Source organism: Mastomys coucha, unplaced genomic scaffold, assembly GCF_008632895.1.
Source record: "Mastomys coucha isolate ucsf_1 unplaced genomic scaffold, UCSF_Mcou_1 pScaffold23, whole genome shotgun sequence".
NCBI classification, from domain to species: Eukaryota; Metazoa; Chordata; class Mammalia; order Rodentia; family Muridae; genus Mastomys; species Mastomys coucha.
Genome location: NW_022196906.1, coordinates 108,167,708 through 108,189,883, shown reverse-complemented (window position 1 = coordinate 108,189,883; position 22,176 = coordinate 108,167,708). Strand labels below are relative to the sequence as shown.

General features: G+C 47.7%; 1 protein-coding gene across 2 annotated transcripts in view; it reads right to left on the bottom strand.

Annotated features, from left to right (window-relative positions):
• The window catches only part of Glb1 (galactosidase beta 1), a 78,430-nt gene that overhangs the window by 15,009 nt on the left and 41,245 nt on the right, over nucleotides 1-22,176 (bottom strand). For both annotated transcript variants that reach the window (XM_031343561.1, XM_031343562.1), the window contains exons 10-14: nucleotides 18,194-18,306; nucleotides 10,718-10,792; nucleotides 6,756-6,845; nucleotides 4,425-4,541; nucleotides 1,404-1,535 (exon numbers count right to left, since the gene is read on the bottom strand). In XM_031343561.1, the coding sequence (XP_031199421.1) occupies nucleotides 1,404-1,535; nucleotides 4,425-4,541; nucleotides 6,756-6,845; nucleotides 10,718-10,792; nucleotides 18,194-18,306 (527 nt within the window). The remainder of the gene's footprint in view (nucleotides 1-1,403; nucleotides 1,536-4,424; nucleotides 4,542-6,755; nucleotides 6,846-10,717; nucleotides 10,793-18,193; nucleotides 18,307-22,176) is intronic.

The following is a 22,176-nucleotide window of genomic DNA, read 5'->3' as shown; positions in this document are numbered from 1 at the left end:
GGAACTCACTCTGTAGACCAGGCTGGCCTCTGCCTCCCAAGTGCTGGGATTAAAGGCGTGCGCCACCATGCCCTGCCACCAATGTACAGTTTCTTAATGATCTAGAAATACTGGTTAGAACACCACACTGGGACTGGACAGAGAGTAAGTAACGGGCCGGCCACGGCAGCATGGCAGCGAAGGCGCTTTCTATAACACAGCTTTGTTGCAGGCCATCGGTCTAAGCCTGCGCAGCAGAGCCCACCACATGCCTCAGGCACTGAGGAGGGAGAGCTGCTGACGAGCTGGGTGGGTTTTCAAAGCAGAGGAAGGGCATGGTGGAGCAGCTTCCGTTTCTCCCCACAGGATGACTGAGCTCAAGCACAAGGGAAGCATTCGGTTTGCAAGGCTCGAGGTTCTCATGGGCTGGGGAGGAAAAGAGCCCCTCACAGAGAGCCGTCCTCTAGGCCGCAAAACAAAGCAGGGGGCTTCCCTCCTTAGGCTCAGCGACTGTGCAGGCCTCGACAGGGAACGGCTGTGGTATGCCGTAGGTGGTCTGTGGTGATTGGTCAGAACGAATACATACAACCATACATACATATATCCCCCGCTCTTAACTACTGACCGACATCAATATATTTATTGATGTATATAATGTATATAGCATATATAAGTATTTATCAATACTTAAGGGCTGGGGAATGTGGCTTAGCTGGCAGGGCGCTTGCCCAGTCCCTGGATTCAATCTCTGGCATTGCATAAACAGGCTGGTGGCAGACAGTTGTGATCCCAGCACCTGGGAGGTGGCGGCACAAGGATCGAAAATTCAAAGTTGCAGAGCAGTGGTGGTGCACGCCTTTAATCCCAGCACTTGGGAGGCAGAGGCAGGCGGATTTCTGAGTTCGAGGCCAGCCTGGTCTACAGAATGAGTTCCAGGACAGCCAGGGCTATACAGAGAAACCCTGTCTGGAAAAAAAAACAACAACAACAACAAAAAAAAGAAATTCAAAGTCATGGTGAGTTCAAGGCTAGCCTAGACTACTTGAGACTTTGCCTTAAACAACAACAACAACAACAAAAAGAGAATAAACAGAATTAAACAGTTGAGTTGTAGATTTAATATAGTGGTACATGCCTTTAATCCTAGCACTTGGAAGACAGAGGCAGGCAGATCTCTGAGTTTGAGGCCAGTCTGCCTGGTGTACATAGGGAGTTCCAGGACAGCCAGGACTATACAGGGAGACCTTGTGTCAAAAAAAAAAAAAAAAGTATGTGTGTGTGTGTGTATTAAACTACATTCAGATTTTTTTCTGTATAAATAAATGGAAGCGGGAAACAGGGACAAATGTATGAGTGTTTCATGTATGAACAGAACTCCTTCCAACCACCCAGGCACAGGTCCATCCGTCGTACGAGTGTCCTACCTTAAAGTCATTGATGAATCTGCCATAATTCACACGCCCCATGTTCTCCACCAGAATGTCTAGCGTGGCCCCGGCCTTCCCCCGTATTTTCAGAGTTGTCATAAGGTTCCGATCAAGGACTCCTTGGGGGACCTGTGAGTTAAAGTCAAGGCTGAATGGAGGGTGAGATCAGAGAAAAAGAGCAGTGTGCGCAGGTCCCTCTCCCTGTCCCCAAGTGTCATCGGGTTGACAGGGATAGTCTGGATGTGCTCAGGCCAAGTTCCCACAATCCCCGTCTTTCCAAATGAGGGTGGCTGTGCACAGCTCAGGGTCCACTCCTCTGCTGGGAATGTGCTATAAGGAGTGAGACTCCCTTCTATGTGGAACAAGGTCCCGTGATACAGCCCAGGATGGCCTTGAGTTTGAAACCTTCCTGATTCCACCTCATAAATGCTGGGTTACAAGAAGTGTGGACCAATATGCTTGGCTCAGGCATTTTACTGCTTGATATATATGTATATATATGAGTGTATGTGTGTGTGTGTATATATACATATATATATATATTACATTATTAGTGTATATGTGTGTGTGTGTGCCATGGTGTATATGGAGAGGACAACTTGAGGAAGTCAGTTCTTTCCTTCTAATGAGGAACTCCCTGGAACTTCTAATTCTCCTGCCTCACTTCCCACATGCCCAGCTTACATGTGTGGCCCCCACACTTCTATTTTTAAAGGAGTGAGACATTCGTGTCCCTGTGAGAAGGATTACTGCACTTCCACACAGCTCCTCACCTTTGCACAGCTAGGTGCAAAGAAACAGCCCTTAGACATGTGAAGAGATCAGATAAAATCAGGTAACAGATAAAATCGGAGATAGGTGGAGTCAGCTCACCTCAATTGCTAGGGTACATCAGCCACAGACTTATGTAACAGTGAGGGAAAACAACAGGTATTTTCTCAACAAGACATTCCCAACCATCCATTCATCCATCCATCCATTCATTCATTCATTCATTCATTCACACTCCCATACCCACCCCAAGTTGAGGCCAGAACCCAGCGCTGTTATGGAGCTCAATCCCCAACCCCATTCCTAACTTTTTAAAAGGTTATTTTTCAGACTGGCTACACTCACCATAAGTCACCAGAACACAGCTAAGGAAGACTGGGAAGTGGTAAGCACAGTGTCACCTCTCAGGGACTTGTCCCCACTGAAATTAAATCTGCTGGTTACAAGAGAGAGCCCTCCCCCCCTTATTGTGTGGTGTGTTCACGTGAAAGTACACATGTATACATGTGTAGAGGTGTCATTCCTCAGAAATGGTCCATCTTGGGCTGGAGAGATGGCTCAGAAGTTAAGAGCACTGACTGCTCTTCCAAAGGTCCTGAGTTCAAATCCCAGCAACCACATGGTGGCTTACAACCATCCATAATGAGATCTGATGCTCTCTTCTGGGGTGTCTGAAGACAGCTACAGTGTACTTATATATATAATAAATAAATAAATCTTTGGGCCAGAGCGAGTGGTGCCAGAGAGAAAAAAAAAAAAGAAAAAAAGAAAAAAAATGGTCCATCTTTCTTTTTGAGATAAGATCCCTGGCCCACTTGGAACTTTCAGAGGAGGCTCGGCTGGCCTGGCCAGGCTCCCAAAGGATCCCCCTATTCCTGCCTCGTAAGCACTGAGATTATAGTTGCGTGCTGTCACGCGTGGATATTTTTCTTATTATTTATTTTATGTGTGAGTGTTTCACCTTGCATGTGTGACGGTGTACTATGTCTGTGCCTGGTACTCAGAGGCCAGGGGTGTACAGGATCTTTTAGGACTAGAGTTACAAACAGCTGAGAGCTGCCACGAAGGTGGTGGACAATGAAATCAGGTCCTCTCGAAGAACAGCCAATGCCCCTCACCACTGAGCCATCTCTCCAGCCCCTTGTTTCTTTGTTCTCTACACAGGTGTTGGTGATGTGACTTCATGTCCTTATGCTTGCAGGGCAAGCTATCTTACCAGCCTAGAATGAAAATATTTTGATTTAAACTCCTCTGAGTGTGGCTTCGAGTACCTAGAATCCCAGCACTTGGGAGGCAAAGTCGAGAAGACCAGGAGTTCAAGGCTGGCACTGAAAACCGAACATGTCTGAGGCCAACCTGGGCTGCATGAAATCCTGTTTCAAAAACCCAAACAAAACCAAAAAAACCTCGAAGGCTAAAACTTTTCTGAAAAGATGTGCTCGGTCAGGAAAATCTTCTCACAAACTTTTCCCACAACTGTCCTAACGAGGAGCAAATGGCCACAGGTACCTTTTGAATTATTCAATTTTCTGTGGGTGCACACTCAAGGGCCGAGGCACGTGAGCGGGTGTGAGAGATCAGCTTGCAGGAGTCAGCTCTGCTTTGTGGCACGCCAGTCTCGGGGATCAAACTCAACCACAGCAAGCACTACCTGCTGAGCCATCTCATGGGCTCTGGCTCTCCCATCTTCCTTTTTTTTTTTTTTTTGTTTGATTAAAGCCTAGATTTCATCATGCAGGTAGGCTGGCCTCAATCTTGCAATTCTCCTGCCTTGACCTTCTGACAGCTGGGATTGCAGGCATGTGCCATCACACCAGATGTTGGAAAGAGTACTTAAAAATATTATATCTGCATTTTACTGTGAAAGGAAGCCCTTGGTATACTTTAGTGACGACTGTCATGCGTGACCCTCTCGATGCTAACATCTCATTTAGGGGAAGACGCTAAGTTCCGCACATTTTGTGTAGAGACAGGTACCAAGCTGACTGGATGCTGTCCCTAAAGAGCAGAGAAGGCCTGAGTGGCATGCTAAGCTCAGTTGGGGCAGCATTGGCCTTGGACTTGGGGAAACCCAGGGTTTTCTAGGGTGTGTGTGTCAGAGAACAGTCCTGCAGAGTCTGCAGCGTGTGGGCTGCAGCAGTGAGCGAGGCATTCTGCTCAGGGACACAGGCTGTCACCTTATTAAGTGTAGAAGACCCTCCACCCCGCCGTCAAGGCTCAGATGTGGAGTTCAAAGAGAATGCTTACCCCGTCCACAGAGACGTAAGCCCGATCACGGACACCATTTAAGGGTGAAGAGAAAATGGGTTTCGGGTTACTGCAATCTTGAGGAAGTGTCGTTCGGTACAGCACATACCCAAAATACTGGTGAGAGAAGAACATGAGAAACAGGCATCACCTTCAGTTTTCGGCCGCTGAGAGCTCGCTGCCTTGATGTGGATGAGAGCAACGTTCTGAAAGCTGTAGGGAATGAAACGCGTCCTCCGCCCACAGCCAAACTCAGGCTGACTTTTTAGGTCTTGGAGGAACGAATCAAACACGAAGGAGCTCTCTGCCACACCGGGAAAACAAGAGTTAGGTCAGTGCCCAGAGTGACCCAGGGAAATCATACCTACAGGTCAGGGGTCACCGCGATCAAACCAAATCAAGAGCTGGTGAGATGGCTCAGTGGGCAAAGCCTGACGACCTGAGTTCAATCCCCGGGCCCCGCAGGATGAAAAGAGAGAGTCCATTCCCACAGGTTGTGCTCTAGCCTTTGTAAGTGTGCCGTGGTGCACACACACACACACACATCAACAAAATAAATAAATAAAGATAAACAATAGTTTTTAAAAAGGGATCTGGAGAGATGGCTCCCCGCCCTTCAGAGCACTTGCTGCTCTTGCAGAGGACCTGGGCTCAGAACAATCTCTAACTCCAGTTACATCTGAGGCTTTCTTTAGGCTCCTGTAGGAGCCAGGCATGCAGGCAGTACACATACAGTACATATACAGACAGACAAGCAGGCAAAGCATTCATACACATTTAAAAAAAAAATTAAGCCAGGAAAAGCCCCAAACACAAGACAGACACTGAGTTCTGCTCAGTAAAACATTCTCTAGGCTCTTGAGCTAAATTTGCTCTAAAGTGTAAACCAAGACTCAACCTGAAACTCTTTAAAGCACAGAGGAAAGAGAGAGTTGGGGGGTGGGCTCTGCCACCAAATCAGCAGTAAGAGTTATTGATTTTTAAGACAAGGACTCAAGGAGCCCAGGCTGCCCTCAACTCTACTACATAACGAGGGAGAATCTTGAATTTTTTAATTCTCCTGCCTCCATCTCCCAAGTGACAAGGCTTCATATGACCATTTCTGGTTGTATACAATTTTGGGGATTAAGCGCAGGGCTTCATGCCGTGCCAGGCATGTGTGTGAGGCATGTGTGTGTGTGTATGTACATGTTTGAGTGTGTGCACATGAATGCAGGTGCCCACAAAGGCCAGAGGCTTTGGATAGCCTGGTACTAAGAGTCACAGGCACCTGAGAGCTGCCGTGTGGGTGCAGGGAACTGAACCCAGGTTCTCCAGAAAAACAGTCAGTGCTCTTAACTATTGAGCCACCTCTCCAGCCACTTAAATTCTTTTCAAATCTCATCTCCAGTTCATGATTTCACTGGAATTTTTGTGTAGGATTTTCTCGTGTTTGTTTTTCTGAAATAACGTTGCATTGTTTCACAAGGCAGGCTGGAGCCTACTATGTAGGCTGGCCTCCAGCTCTCTGGCTTCTTGCCTTGGCCTACCACATGCCTGAATGATACCTGTGGCCTCCACAGCTGGACTGACAGCAATAGTTTTTGAAGAGTTCAGATTGTTCCTAGACCAGTCCTCCCTCAGTGGAGTCAGCAAAATGTCTTTTATATGGACACAGCAGAGGAGACGTGTCCTCCTGGGTCCCTGTGTGGCATGGGACGGTGTTGCCGGGATGCCATGGGGTCACTTGGTTCCTTTGTCACACTTGATCATTTGGTTGGATCTCAGCCCTGTTTTCTGGGGGAAAGCAGTCCATAATATACATGCCCAAAGCAGGAGAAGCCCTGCTAGCTGACTAACTGGATGAAAAGTGTGTAGGGCAAAATCCTGTGAAATAAACTTTGAGCGAGAAGCTTCTACCGAGACAAGGAAGTGAAGTGCCAGGAAATGGAGCACACACAAGCACAGAGCACATCAAAGTTCTTCCCAAAGCAGGAAACAGAACCTCTAAGAATGAAAACTTAAACTGACCTTTTTTTTTTTTTTTTTTTGAGACAGGATCTCAAGCAGCCCAGGTTGGCCTTGAATCCCCTGGATCTGAGAATGACCTTGAGTTTTCGAGCCGTCTATCTCCACCTTCCACCTGCTAACGCTACAGGCTGGTCACCCACCACGCCTGCTTTATGAGCTGCTGGGCATTGAACTTGGGGCTCTGCTCACGACAGACAAGCACCTCACCAACGAGCCCTAATCCCAGAGACCATTAAAATAACGATGCCCAAGAGGCAATAAGGACACACCTGTGTTGCCAGGAACAGAAAGGCAGAGTATTCCGTGTGGAGACAGACCTACCTGTTTTACCTCAGTGAATGTCACCGGGTAGAGGCTTCTCACAGGCCCATTGGGACACAGGACACCCAGAGCTTCAGCCACCGTCTTGAACTGAAAAGAAACAGGAACCAGACTCCAAGTGTCACCAGTGGGGGTGTGAGGGGAGGTTGCATTAGTGTCACCAGTGGGGGGTGTGAGGGGAGGATACATTAGTGTCACCAGTGGGGGGTGTGAGGGGAGGTTGCGTTAGTGTCACCAGTGGGGGTTGGAGGGGAGGTTACATTAGCCTGACTTAACAAAGACATGGAAGACAGGTGGTGGTGGCGCACAACTTTAATCCCAGCTCTTGGGAGGCTGAGGCAGACGGATTTCTGAGTTCAGGACCAGCCTGGTCTACAGAGTGAGTTCCAGGATAGCCGGGGCTACACAGAGAAACCCTGTCTCAAAAAACAATAAGAAAAACAAAACCAAAAAAGCATTGAGATAAAAAAAAAAGACATTGAGTTAAGGCCTCAACTGTCCAAGTTCCATTCCATTTGCTTCACAATCCCCTTTGATCTTACTCTCTCTCTCTCCCTCCCTCCTTCCCTCCCTCTCTATCTCCCCCCTCCTTCCCTCCCTCCTTCCCTCCTTCTCTATCTCCCCCTCCCTCCCTCCCTATCTCCCCCACTCCCTCCCTCTCTCTCTCCCTCCCTCCCTCCTTCTCTCTCTCTCTCCCTCCCTCTGTCCCTCCCTCTCTTTCTGGCTGAGCAGGGCCTCATGTGTCCCAGGCAGGCCTCGAGTTTGCTATGTGGCCAAGGGTAACCTAGTTCCTCTGATCTTCCTAGTGCTAGGGTCACCTGAGTGTTCAACCACACACACCCTAGGTACTGTTGGGGTTCAAACCCAGGGCCTTCTGCATGCCAGGCAGGCCCTCCGCTAAATTAGCTAAAACCTAGCACCTACCTGCTTTTATTTCTTACTGTTTTCTGCGGGGCTGGGGATTGAACCCAGGGTTGATTGGCTGGTTTCTTTCTTTCTTTCTTTCTTTCTTTCTTTCTTTCTTTCTTTCTTTCTTTCTTTTCTTTTTTTTTTCTTTTTTTTGGTTTTTCCAGACAGGGCTTCTCTATGTGACAGCTCTAGCCATCCTGGAACTCACTCTATACACCCATGAATCTCAAATTTACAGAGATCCTCCTGCTTCTGCCTTCCAAGTGTTGAGATTAAAGGCAAGTGCCACCATACCCGGCTATGAGCCTGGGGTTCCACACAAACTAGATAAATAAGTTCTCTACTGCTGGGCAGCAAGCTTCGGGCCTGGCTAGGAACATGTTATTTTGTTTTATTTTATTTGGAGACAGGGTCTTGCTATGTAGTCCTGGCTGGCCTGGGACTTGCTATGTAGACCAAGCTGGCCTTAAACTCACAGAGATCCTCCTGCCTTATCCTCCAAATGCTGGGATTAAAGACGTGGCCAACTATGTTCTAAACCTGTTCTTTATTTTATGTGTTTGGGTGTTTGGCCTGCATGTATGTCTGTGCACCATGTGTGTACGGTGCCCAAGGAGAGAAGAGGGCGCCAGGACCTGGAACTGGAGTCTCAGATGGTCGTGTGCTGCCATGTGGTTGCTAGGAACCAAACCTGAATCCTCCGAAGATCAGTCAAAGCCAGGCACAATGGCACTCAACTTTAATCTCAGCCCTTGGAAGGCAGGCATATGTCTGTGACTTTGAGGCCAGCCTGGTCTACATATCGAGGTCCAGGATGCACAGAACTGTACAGAAAAACCCTGTCTCAAACAAAACATAACAAAACTTAAAAAAAAAAAAAAAAAGAGCAGTCAGTGTTCTTAACTGCTGAGCCATCTCTCCAGGCCCTGCTCCTAACTCTTGATAAAAAAGTAAACGACCGTAGTCTTAAAGAGAGTTTCAAGTGCACCCATTCAGAAATATAGCCCAGCGCTCTCTAAGAAAGGCCTCTCAAAACGAATGGCCCCTAAGACAGGAGGCCGCCCCTGCGAAGCATCACATGTTTTCAAGTGAAGGAGAGCTCTGAAGCAAAGATAGTAGGTAGAGGCAAATCATTCTAAGATTAGACCTGCCAGGGCCCCGTCGCCAGCTTGTGTCCCAGTTGCTCCACTGTCTTCCAAGCTTATGTGGCTTGTGTTCTGAGCCTGTGTCACGGCTCCTGAACGTTGCCCTCTGAACTCCACAAGTGTGTGCAAGTGCACACACAAACACATACAATTTTAAATTAAACTTTATTATATACTATGTCTAACATAAATTGAAAAGAGTTGTGTGTTGACTCCCTCCCTCCGAGCTTTCTGTGTTCTGTGTCGAGTTCACTAGACAGTGTCTCCTGCAGTCCAGACTAGAACTCTCTATGTAGCCAAGATGACCCTGAACATCTCATTCTCGTGCCTCCACTCCCACGTGCTGAGATTACAACCACCTCTGCTTTCCCGCACACCTTTCTTCTAGAGATAGAATCTTTCTCGAAAGCCCTGAATAGCCTCAGACTCGCTACGGAACAAAGGCTGTCCTTGAACTTGACAGTAATCCTGATGCTTTGGTCCCTACAGTTAGGATTACAGGCATGAGCAATCAATTTGCTGATTTCCTTCATAACACTAAGCTGTACTTCTTCAATTTTGGTATCGTTGCTGTTTTAAGCATTTGCAGCTATTTATATCACGTGAAAGGACTCTTGACTGTTTTAGAACCAAGCGACCACTTTTCTTAAGTAGCTACAGAGATGAACATGTGCCCCTTTCCAAGTGTGATTCGAGCGTGATTAACCTAAGAAGAGATTCCTATCAGAGACCACGTTCTTTGTAGAATGTGGCACAGGATCTGACACTACAATGGAAACTATTACGGCAGGTCGGCCAGCCAATCAGAAGCTCAAGGCTACAAATGGAAAACTATGCTACGGTGTTGGGTGTTTGCCTTAAAGATCAAAGCTTATGCTGCTAATTTAGAACTTCGAGATTCTTAAGAAATAAGTGACTATTCATGTTTTCTACTTCTTTTTTTCTGGTGAATGAATGCACGTAGGAGTGAAGGATGGAGCTGGGGGAAAACCGGAGACTCAAAGAGTCAAAACAAAGCAGTTTTGTAAACCATTAAGTAACTCTCTCCTTTCCTCCCCAGAATAAAATGACCTAAGCACTTCTTAATGATTAATTTCTGACTCTTTCCTCTGATGCTCCAGTACTCAAAGAGTCACTAGGATATGATTTTTGGATCTAATTTAAGAGCAGAGATATCAGAATTCCTGTGGCTTGGAGGGACTCATTTAAAAAGGGGTGGATGGGACTAGCAAGAGGGTTCAGTGGAGAAGGACGCTTGCCACCATCTCTCCTGACCTGAGTTTGAGTCCCTAGACGCACACAGGGTAGAAAGACTCCTTCTACCCTGTACACTGGCTGCCATCTGGGCCCAAGATATAAATGTAATAAAGAAAAAATAATAAAGGGACAAGTGATGGGAGAGAGCTTCACTGGACAGAATTATGAAGTAGGATGTCACTTCCACAGCTGCCCGAAGCACTACCTTTCAAAGCCAAGCACCAAACCAAGATGAACAGAGTGGCCCACGAGTACCACGCCCTCCATCATGCCAGTTTGTGTGCACATCTTCTTTTTCATCTCCCCATTCCCCTAGAAATGCCAAGTCTCCCATCCGGTTCTCAGAAAACAACTTCAGAGAAGCGAGCAACGACACCCTCATTCACTGTGTCTCCCCCATCAGACTCTCAGTGGGGATCTGACTTTTTTTTCTTTTTGAGACAGGTTTTTTTTATGTAGCCCAGGATAGCTTCTAACTTTCTGTGTAGCTAAGGAAGACCTTGAAACTCCCCATCCTCCTGACTTTGGGGGTTACAGGAGTGTGCCAGCATGCCTGGTTTATATGGTGTAGAGGACAGATCCCAGGGGTCCGCTCATGTCAGGCAAGCAGTCTACCCACGGATACACTACCAACCCTGTATCCTGGCTTACCTTTCTCAGAGCAACTTTTCCATATGCAAACTTGGGTGTAGACGGAGGGATAGGGCCTTCTGGGACTTCTTTAAACTATAAAGTAAGGTGGGAAAGAGGAGAGAAAGAACGTTAACCCGTTAGACATTCATCTATAAAATTCTTTTGTTTTTCTTTTCTTTTCTTTTTTCAAGACAGGGTTTCTTTCTTTTCTTTTCTTTTCTTTTTTTAAGATTTATTTATCATTATACATAAATACACTGTAGCTGTCTTCAGAGACCCCAGAAGAGGGCATCAGATCTCATTACGGATGGTTGTGAGCCACCATGTGGTTGCTGAGATTTGAACTCAGGACCTACGGAAGAGCAGCCAGTGCTCTTACCCTCTGAGCCATCTCACCAGCCCCGACAGGGTTTCTTTGTATAGTCCTACTGTCCCGGAATTTACTCTGTAGACCAGGCTGGCCTCAAACTTAGAGATCTGCCTGCCTCTTCCTCTCAAGTGCTGGGATTAAAATTATGTACCACCATGCCTGATACTATTTAATAACTTTTTATTGGTACTAGTTTACTGCTTAGCAAAATCATAACATTCTATGTGGGTAATTAATGTTTCAGAAAATAAGCAAATATCCACAAATATTTTACCTCCTACCCTTTATTTCTCCATTCTCCAACATAATCTATGCCTGAGACATGGCTTCCAAACTGACCATCAAAGTTGCCTGTCATTGCATTCAAAGATGCATACCCAGCCGACAGCTGTCCCTTCCCCTCAGGGAATCCAGAAGACTCCACGGAAATGGCTTTTCCTGCTTTAGTCTCCTGTTCCATTCATCCGTCTAAGATTCTGCTTAGAAAGCACCTTGTGTAGCGATGCTAGAAACAGTCCTTGCTCAAAGAGTGAGAAAAGCCGTGGCAGGCTGTACTAGCCTCATATTAAGTCACATAGTAAGGATTCCTGTATTACTACACAGGAAACAACACGAGTGACTTTGCCCAGAGATGAATCAAAGGCCGATGGCTGGGCTGGGAAGATGGCCGAGGGGGTAGGGTGCCCACCACAGAGGCATGGGGGCCTCATTTCAGATCCTCAGGCCTCACATGAAACCCCAGCACTAGGGGGATCAGAAATGGGTGGGTCCCCAGGGTTTGCAGTGGCCAGTCTAGCTGTCACAGCAAGCTCAGAGTTCAGGGAGGGACCCTGTCTCAGAAATAAACCAGACAGAGATAGGGGAAGATAGCAGGAGTTGGTCTCTCTCTCTTGCACACAAGCATGATCCTATAAGCTCATAGGAGCGTATGTCGGCTCGTACATGTACACACGCACACATGCAGGTGTACATACACACATACACACACACACACACACACTGAGGTCAGGTATGGTAGCCCAGGACTTTAATCCCAACACCTGGAAGCAGAGGTAGGCAATTCTGAGAGTTTGAGGCTAGCCTGGTCTACATAGTGAGTTCTAGGCCAGACAGGGCTACACAGAGAGACTGTATCAACAAGCACATAGTACCAACAACAACAACAAACAGCAAAATAAAAAAGGGCAAATACATCCCCCCAGTCAGTCAGCCCCCTGAGGTGTCCACTCATTTCCCCATGGAGGACAGCGGTGAGTGTGCCCAGGGGTACGAGGGGCTGAGTCCCACCCCATGGAGGACAGCGGTGAGTGTGCCCAGGGGTTTGAGGAGCTGAGTTCTACCCTGTGGAGGACAGCGGTGAGTGTGCCCAGGGGTTTGAGGAGCTGAGTTCTACCCTGTGGAGGACAGCGGTGAGTGTGCCCAGGGGTTCGAGGAGCTGAGTTCCATTCAGCATAGTTCTCTGGGTGGTTTGGTCCATTTTAGGGCCAGCGTTAAATATAAAAGGGGGGAGACTGAGAGATAAGGTTGAAGGGTTCTCCTCACAGTCCTGCCTCGCCCCCCACCCAAGTGCTAAGATTACAGGGGCGCACTACCATGCTCAGTTAATGACTAACTTGGAACTGGACCCAAGACTTAGTACTTGTCAGGCAAGCACGGGCCCAGCTGAGTGCCACTGTTAGGAGGGGTGGCCTTGTTGGAGTAGGTGTGTCACTGTGGCCGTGGGCTTTAAGACCCTCATCCTAGCTGCCTGGAAGTCAGTCTTCCACTAGCAGCCTTCAGATGAAGATGTAGAACTATCAGCTCTGCCTGCACCATGCCTGCCTGGATGCCGCCATGTTCCCACCTTGATGATAATGGACTGAACTTCTGACCCTGTAAGCCAGCCCCGATCAAATGTTGTCCTTCTAAGAGTTGCCTTGGTCATGGTGTCTGTTCACAGCAGCAAAACCCTAACTAAGACACACACATACACACTCTCACACACATATATACATATACACACTCTCACACACTCTCTTACACTCATACATGTACACTTACACACACACAGACACACACGCGGTAGGGGTTAAGATAGAACTGCTAAAATAGGTCACCAGTTTAATCAAGAGCTCATAAAAGTAGAGGCATGACTGTCTCTTCAGGACGGGAGGGGGGGGATACTACACTCTGCCCTTGAGTTTTATGGTCAAAGTGTTAACCGTGCCTAGTTTAGTTTTACCCACACCAAAGAGAAATGTTAGAGAAATGCAAATGTCAAGTCTTGTCGAGCCTTGAAGACTCACACGTGACCCTTACCAGTGAGTACAGGCTTATGCAGCCTGCTGGGAGAAGGTTCTCTCCGTAGTCCAAGGCAGGGCGAGGCAGTGCCCATCTCCACTTGGGTACCCTGACACTGTCTCACTGGGAGAGGCTTTCCACTCCCTAGGTCTCTGGAGAAGGGAGGGGTCAGGAGAGTCTACATGGGCCCCTTGTCATTAGACATTTCCCTGCATGCAAGCAAATACTCCAAATACGTTAGCAAATGAGTTACCCGCGTATCTGCAAGTGCCAGGAGAAATACCACTAAGAACCAGAGACGCTGCTCAGTGTTGAGTGCTTGCTGAGCATGCGCAGCCCTAAGAGTGATCCTAGCACTGGGGGAAGCAGACCATTCCACGGAATCTTTTAAAAGAAGCCATTCCCGAGCCAGGTGGTGGTGGTGCACACCTTTAATCTCAGCATGCCGGAGGAAGAGAAAGGTGGATCTCTGAGTTCAACACCAGCCTGGTCTACAGAGCAGCCAGGGTTACACAGAGAAACCCTGGCTTGAAAAACAAAACAACACACGCATGAACACATATTACACAAGGGTAGGGTAGATGTGTATGTGCGGAGATCAGAGGGCAACTCTGGGAGTCAATTCTCTCCTTCTGTCATGTGAGGACAGGAGACTGAGCTCTGGTCGTCAGGCCTGTCGGAGAATGCCTTCACCTGATGATTATCGATCCAGCCAGCTTTATTGTATTCACCTTGACGATGGCTTCCCTTGCAGGTCCCCCTTACGTGGCCTGCTGGGTAGATAGATACACGGACTCTCTGCCCTCTCTTCCTCATGCTCCACAGGCCATCTTAGCCACTGTGTGGCTAGAGGACATCCTCTGCTGATGACAGTCATGGAGATGTCTCTGACCTTCACATGAACACCGTAGCATGCACACACATATACCACCCACCTACAGTCCGCCCCACCCCCTCCACACATGTGACCTGTACCGCAGAGGTGACAACTCTAGCCTTGGAGTTTGTTAGGCCAAACAGAAAGAGACATGAAGAGACATTGAATTCTAGTTATTATACTGTTGTTGGTATTATTATTATTACTATTACTATTCTTCTTATTATTATTATCATTGTACACACACACAGAAAGCTACATGGAGGTCAGAGGAGTCACTTTTTTCTCTGTACCATGTACATCCTGGAGCCCAAACTCAGATCCTCAGCCTGGGCGACAAACACTTGACTCGTTGACCCTCCTGCCTGCCCACCGGCTGAGGGAAGCATCTGATTCTTGACCTTTTCCCTCACACTTGCCCCAGAAAGTCAAAAGTATCTGGCCAGGCGGTGGTGGCGCACGCCTTTAATCCCAGCACTTGGGAGGCAGAGGCAGGCGGATTTCTGAGTTCGAGGCCAGCCAGGGCTATACAGAGAAACCCTGTCTCAAAAAAACCAAAAAAAAAAAAAAAAAAAAAAAAAAAAGCATCTGTATTCTTCCTCCTCCTCCCCTCCCCTCTCACCTGTTCCCTCCATCCCTAAGACAGGATTTCACCCTGTAGCTGGCTCTGGTTGGCTTAGAACTCACTACGTCATAGCCCAGATTGAGCTAAACTCACAGAAACCGTCCTACCTCAGTTCCCAAGTGCTGAGATTCTAAGTGTGAGCCAGGGCGTGCGGCTTTCCACTTTCATATTGTGGTCTGAGTCTGACTGGTGATGGTGTATACACACACCACAGCCACCACCAGTCCCCACCAGTCCCCGACTGGTCTTCCTGCTTCACTGGGTTCTCTGCCTGGTCAGTTTCTGTAGCCAGTATAATCCTTCCACTGTTCTGCCCAAACCTCCCGCTTTCACTTAAGCGAGTCTCACTCAGCCTGGCCCAGGAGATGGATGCAACAATTCTATACTTGGCTTCGTCAGTCTCCCCAGACTTCACCCGCTGGCCTCCGTCCAATACACTCTAGAAGCAGGGCACCTTCCTCTCCCGGTCTGAGTCCTGACAATGTCCCAGCCCCAGCTATCAACAGGATGCTCTGCTCTCTCAGCTCTGCCTGAGGTCTCTGTACAGGTTTTACCTTCAGCATGTACCAAGCAGCTAAAACCAGCTAGTACAAAGCAGTGCTGGACACATATCTGTTTACGGGTTAAAAACATCTGACGGCATTCTGGTACCAATTCAATAATTAAAACAGGACTCCAAGTAGCACATTCTTAAGGCTGCTGAGGACAACCCTGAATCCCTGGTCTCCACCTTCCAAGTGGGATTACTTGTGTTTGCTATCACGCCCAGCTTAGGTTTCGTGGGGACTGAAGGACTGTAGTCAAGGAAGCGCCTTCACCGGCTGAGCCATCTTGCCAGCCCCTTAGTACATTTTTAAATGATTTTTTTTTCCAGGTACGGTTTCATGTAGTCCAGGATGGCCTAAAATTTACTATGTAGCCCAGGATGTCTGAATCCTCCTGAATGTTAGGATTGCAGACGTGCATCACCACACCCTTCACAGTGCTGGGGATCAAATCCAGGGCTCCCTGTGTGCCGGGCAAGCTCTCTACAACTGGGTTTTATGCTATTATAAACTACAACTGAGGGATGGAACTTCCAGAGGCCAGACACCAAGGTGTGAACTGCACGAATCCACTTTGTATTGTAGGAATTCATGTTCAAAACAAGTTCCATGACTATGTGGTAACAGGAGTTGGGGCAGTGATTAGCTCAGGGCAGGGGGGCAGGTGCAGAGGAAGATGGAGGGGCACCAGGGAGGTGCCGCTGGGCGTTGTCTGCTGTGCACCGCTCACTTCCCATACACAGTAGCCTTGGCAGCCCTGTTTGTTCTTCTAAGGACATAGGTAACATGCTTGAATAGGTAAGAAAACAAAAACAGAGAAAGACAAACTTCCTAACCAGAAGAAGAGGGAAACAAAGAAAACAAAAACATCCTCCAGTAAGGTGGAGAAAGTCATACAGAGGAGAAAAACAAGAGAATGTGGAACACGAAGAAATAATAATAATAAAAAAGGTGAAATTGGTCTCTGCGTGGGGCTCAGGTGCTGAAGTGCCAGCCACTTGAGCAAAGGAGCCGAGTTCTGTCCCCAGCCCCACAAAGAGCTAGGCAGGGTGGCACATGCCTGTGATCTTAGAGTTTGGAGAGTCTGAGGGGCCTGCTGGCCAGTGAACTCCAGCAGCAGTGAGAGACTGCCTCAAAAATAGGGTGGGGAGAGGTTGAGGAAGACACACATGTACACTTACAATCATATACACATGTGCAAAACAGAAACCAGTCTCTCTGTATCAAGAGTTACAATTATAATCACATACATACACAAGTGCAAAATAGAAACCTCTCTGTGTATCAAGAGTTACAATGAGCCGGGCAGTGGTGGTGCACGCCTTCAATCTCACCACTTGGGAGGCAGAGACAGGTGGATTTCTGAGTTCGAGGCCAGCCTAGTCTACAGAGTGAGTTCCAGGACAGCCAGGGCTACACAGAGAAACCCTGTCTCAAAAAACAAAACAAAAAAAAAAAAAAAAAAAAAAAAAAAAAAAAAAAAAAAAAAAAAAAAAAGAGTTACAATGAATCAGGCTGGAGATGGAGTCCAGTGGTTAAGGGAGCTTGTTGCTCCTTCAATTCACAGTATCAACCACATTGGATAGCTCACAACTGCCTGTTAACTCCAGCTCCAGGGGATTCAATGATCTTTTTGGCATACTTGGGTACCCAACACACATGTACACACATACACACACACACAAACACACACGCACACACGCACTGCACACAAATCTTAAATAAAAAATTTATTAATAAAAAGGAGAAAGGAAATTTAAATGGGACTATATTTTTCTCTTCTTTCCTTCCTTTCCCTCCCTCTCTCTCTCCCCCTCCCCCTCTTTCTTTCTCTTTTTCTTTCTTTTTTCTTCTTTGGAAATAAGCTCTACGTAGCTAAGGCCTTGAACCATATAACTGAGGATGAGTTAACCCCTGATCCTCTTGCTCCACATCCGAGTTGCAGGAATGCACCACACCAGGTTCATATCGTGGTTTTTTTCATGAACACACCAGGTGTGGTGGTGCATAGCTCTCAGGAGGCAGAGGCAGGCAGATCTCTGTGAGTTCAAAGTACGAATCTCATCTACACAGAGAGACCCTGTCACAAAACATAAGCCAACCCCCCCAACCCCCACCCAAAAAACAAAAGAAAATATTTCTGAATACAAATCTTAACACATGCATAAATTGACATTACATGACACTTAATTTTTACCACTTATAGGCAGAAAAACCTGTTTTTTTAAAAAAAAAAACTTCAAAACTCAGGTGACTGAGCAAAAAAATTGTGGGTTTGCTTTTTTTTTTTTTTTTTTCAATTCACCGCAGAGACAGGAAACCCCACCTGAGAGCTTTAGGCCGGCTGCTGGCAGAACAGAGATGTTCCAGAGCCAGCTAGAGGAAACAGCAGTCGCTTGCCCCAGATGGAGCCCAGCATCTCTCTCTGCACAGGCTACAGCTGCTCTGCACACTGGTGGTTATCAATTTTTCTCCCTACACATTTGACCCACCACAGGGACATATTTTCTGGCTTCTACTTGAAAAACACAGTGTCAGAGACCACGCTGGATGATTCACACATGTCCTTTGCTCTCCCTATAGCGTGATTAGGAACCCTAACCCCAGCCTCACAGGTCGGGGTGCAGAACCTAGAGCCTTGCTGATAAACTCATGGGGTCTCCTCCAGGCACGACTGTACCCCGAACCTGTGCCTCCCTCCTTCTCCTCTGTTAGTAAGCAAGCCATCCACAGAGCCATGAGGAGTTTACGGCAGGCTCCCCAGCAGGCCAGCTCACTGAGAGTTCAAAGGACTCACCTTCTGAATGACATCTCGAATAGCAAAATATTTCTTAGTGAGGTCTCCTGCCTCGCTCAGTGGGGCATCGTAGTCATAGCTGGTAGGCTGTGGCGCATAGGGCATATTGGCACCTGGAAGACAGAGAAATGTCACCAGTCACTTGAGGTCATTGCGCAGGAGCTCATGTTAGGGTGAAGAGAAATGGAAGGCACGTTAAAGCCCCAAATCGTCAGAGGTGGGACACCATTTCCACAGCTGGTCAAGCGCTTGCCCAGCACAGCAGACACCGGATGTGCCGGCACATGCCTGGAACTGGGCATTTGGGAGGCGGGGCAGGAAGATTAGAAATTCTAGGTCATTTTCTTTTTGCATGTTATGTGTATATGTGTTTTGCTAGCATATATGTCTGTGCACTATGTGTCATCCACAGAGGCTGGAAGAATGTGTCAGATCTCCTGGGACTGGAGGTGCAAATGGTTGTAGGCCACTATGCGGGTGCTGAGAATCGAACCTGGGTCCCCTGGAAAAGCAGCCAGTGCTCTGATCTGCTTTTTCTGTTTGCATCCCTCCAGGGAAAGCCAACCAGTCTGGAGACATAAAACCACTTTTCCCTGCCTCCCCTGCCCTCGATTTCCTTAGGACAGGCTGAAGCCACCCACAGTTACATCACCACCAACCTTCTCTCTCACAGTTACATCACCACCAACCTTCTCTCTCATAGTTACATCACCACCAACCTTCTCTCTCATAGTTACATCACCACCAACCTTCTCTCTCACAGTTACATCACCACCAACCTTCTCTCTCACAGTTACATCACCACCAACCTTCTCTCTCACAGTTACATCACCACCAACCTTCTCTCTCAGTTACATCACCACCAACCTTCTCTCTCACAGTTACATCACCACCAACCTTCTCTCTCACAGTTACATCACCACCAACCTTCTCTCTCAGACAGTTAACATCACACATCCCCGCCCCGCCACACACACACCTCATTCACAGTCACATCATCTTGTCTTCTACACCCTATTGTTTCTGTGTGACAGATGCTGCCCCTGACAATAGTCCCAGAGAGCATCTTCTGTCATGGTTGATATTATTGACTCGTCAGGACCTAGAAGCACCTAGGAGACTCTCTACTTAGATGAGGAAGAAGCTGCCGTCCCATGGGCTGGCGTCCCACAGTAAAGACAAAGCCAGCTGAGTCCCACCAGCACTCATCTCTGGCCCACAGGACTCAGCCAACAGCCTCGAGATCCTGAGCACTTCCTTGGGTTTGGTTTTATTAGGTTTTTGTCCCAGCAATGGGAAGCATAATCAATACAACTTTCCAGAACTCGACCTGTGACAGGACCAATTGCAGAGTCAGGGCTGGGTTCATAATTACTGTAATTATTGCTCAAGCCACAGAGTCTAGACCAGAAACTTCCAAGCTTGTCAAAGAGGATGCTTACAGGGTTAGGTTCCCTTTTGGCCAGTCTTCTGAAAATCTGCCCATGTGTGAGAGACACAGGGTTCTGCAGAGAATCTGAACCCTGCCCTGGAACCTGGCTCCTGGGAGGGATTGGGGGTGACGTGGGGTAGAGATGGTCTCTCTTCTCTTTTCTTTTTTCTTTTAGACAAGGGGTCCAGGATAGCCTCAAACAAGCTATGTAGCCAAGGCCGATAATAAATTTCTTCTGCCTCTTACCTCTCAGGTGTCAGGATCACAGGTGTGTCTCTCAGGTGCTGGGATCACAGGTATGTATCTGGGGTCACGGGTGTGTGTCTGGGGTCACAGATATATGTCTGGGGTCACAGGTGTGTACCAGAGACCACAGGTGTGTCTGGGATCACAGTGTGCCTCTCAGGCACTGGGGTCACAGGTGTGTGTCTGGGATCACAGGCATGTATCACCAAACCTGGTTTCTGCAGTGCTGGGGTGGAATTCAGGCCCTCCTGCAGACTAAGCTGGCACTGTAGCAAGAGGGTGACACCTGCGGCCCTTGAGATAGCAACACTGCAGCGGCTAACTGAGCCTGCAAGGTGTTCTCTTCCTCTTCTAGCTCAGCAGCACTCTGCCGTGCACACACGAGAAGAAAGCTGTTCTACCACGCCTCTTCTTAAGAAACTAATTTGGCCGGATGGTGGTGGCACACACCTTTAATCCCAGCACTTGGGAGGCAGAGGCAGGTGGATTTCTGCGTTCGAGGCCAGCCTGATCTACAGAGTGAGCTCCAGGACAGCCAGAGCTATACAGAGAAACCCTGTCTCGAAAACCAAAAAAAAAAAAAAAAAAAAAAAAAAAAAAAAAAAAGAACCTAATTTGTAAGTAAATGAGACACAAAACATGGCCTTTCACTAGTGCTTAGTGATGAGTTCCCAGGGACAGGCCGAGGACCAGCCCTGTCAGAGGGCTGACCTATCAGTGAGCAGGGATTGGATCAGAGCACGAACTTTCTCATCGATGCTCCTCACAGAATCTCACTTTAGAAGACCTAGACCTTAAGCCAACAGATGCATTAATTTCCTCTACTCCCTATTCCTCTAAAGCAGCTCTCCACCAGGTCTGCCTGCCCCGGGGGAAGTACAGGTTCAAATACATTCCTTCCCACGAGACACAGAGAGATTAAAAAACCACATCCTCACTGAGGACTTCCCCTTCCGTGTGGCTCCTCTCCAGAGCGATCTCTCATCGGACTCACCTGTAAGCTTCATACTCCCTCCAGGCAGACCAGCCTGGGCTGACGGACCCGGAGTCCTCAGCCTGAGCCTGGCATGGGGATGATCAGTGTGTAGCGTGCAGGAAGAACAAGTGTAACTTTTCTAGTTCTTTTTTTTTTATTTTAATTAATTAATTTATTTACTTTGTGTATATGAGTACACTGTCGCTGTCTTCAGATGCACCAGAAGAGGGCATTGGATCTCATTACAGGTGGTTGTGAGCCACCATGTGGGTGCTGGGGATTGAACTCAGGACCTCTGGAAGAGCAGCCAGTGCTCTTAAGCCACTGAGCCATCTTTCCAGCCCCACTTTTCTAGTTCTTTATGTGTGTGTGAGTACACACATGCACATATGAGTACACATGCAGGGGCATATGTATGTACTGGTGGGCATGCATATGTGTGCATAGGCATATAAAAGCCAGAACTTCTGGCTACCATCTTGGTTCGAATGGATGAAAAACTGAGTTAATATTGTTCACATATGTGCCGTGGTACTCACGGGGAGATCAGTTTCAGGAGTCATTTCCTTTTCTTCCACCATATAGGTCCTGAGGATCAAACTCGGGTCTTCAGGCTGGGCAGCAAGAACCTTTAGTCACTGGGCCATCTCATTGGCTCTCAATTTGGTTTAGGAGACAGGCTATCTCACCAGCTTGGAGCTTCTAATTCAGCTACAGCTACACCACGTGACCATAAGCCGCAGAAATACACCTGTCACCCCTTTCTAGCACCAGGATTACAGAAGTTCACCTCACCACGCCTGGCTTGGCTTTCCTTTCCTTCTTTCCTTCCTTTGTTTTGTTTGTTCGTCTTGTTTTTGAGACAGGGTTTCTCTGTGGAGCCATAGCTGTCCTGAGACTTGCTCGACAGACCAGGCTGGTCTCAAAGCGCTCAGCCTCCTGAGTGCTGGATTAAAGTGTATCAAGTGTGCCGCCCACCCAGCTTTTCTTCTTCTTCTTCTTCTTCTTCTTCTTCTTCTTCTTCTTCTTCTTCTTCTTCTTCTTCTTCTTCTTCTTCTTCTTCTTCTTCTTCTTCTTCTTCTTCTTCTTTTTTAAATGTGGGCTCCAGGACTCAAACTCAGGTCCCTGTGTTTGCACAGCAAATTATCAGCACCACGGGGGGAGAATTCGTACTTAAGGCATGTGAGGGAATTTGTGGCAAGATGGTGACAGAGACTGAGCAGGCGTGTTCCTCGCCATACGCACATATGAATGCACACACACATGCCACGCACACTTGCGTGATGGCGGTATTTGAGGCGAAAACTTCAAGGAAAGTCAGCCTCCTGC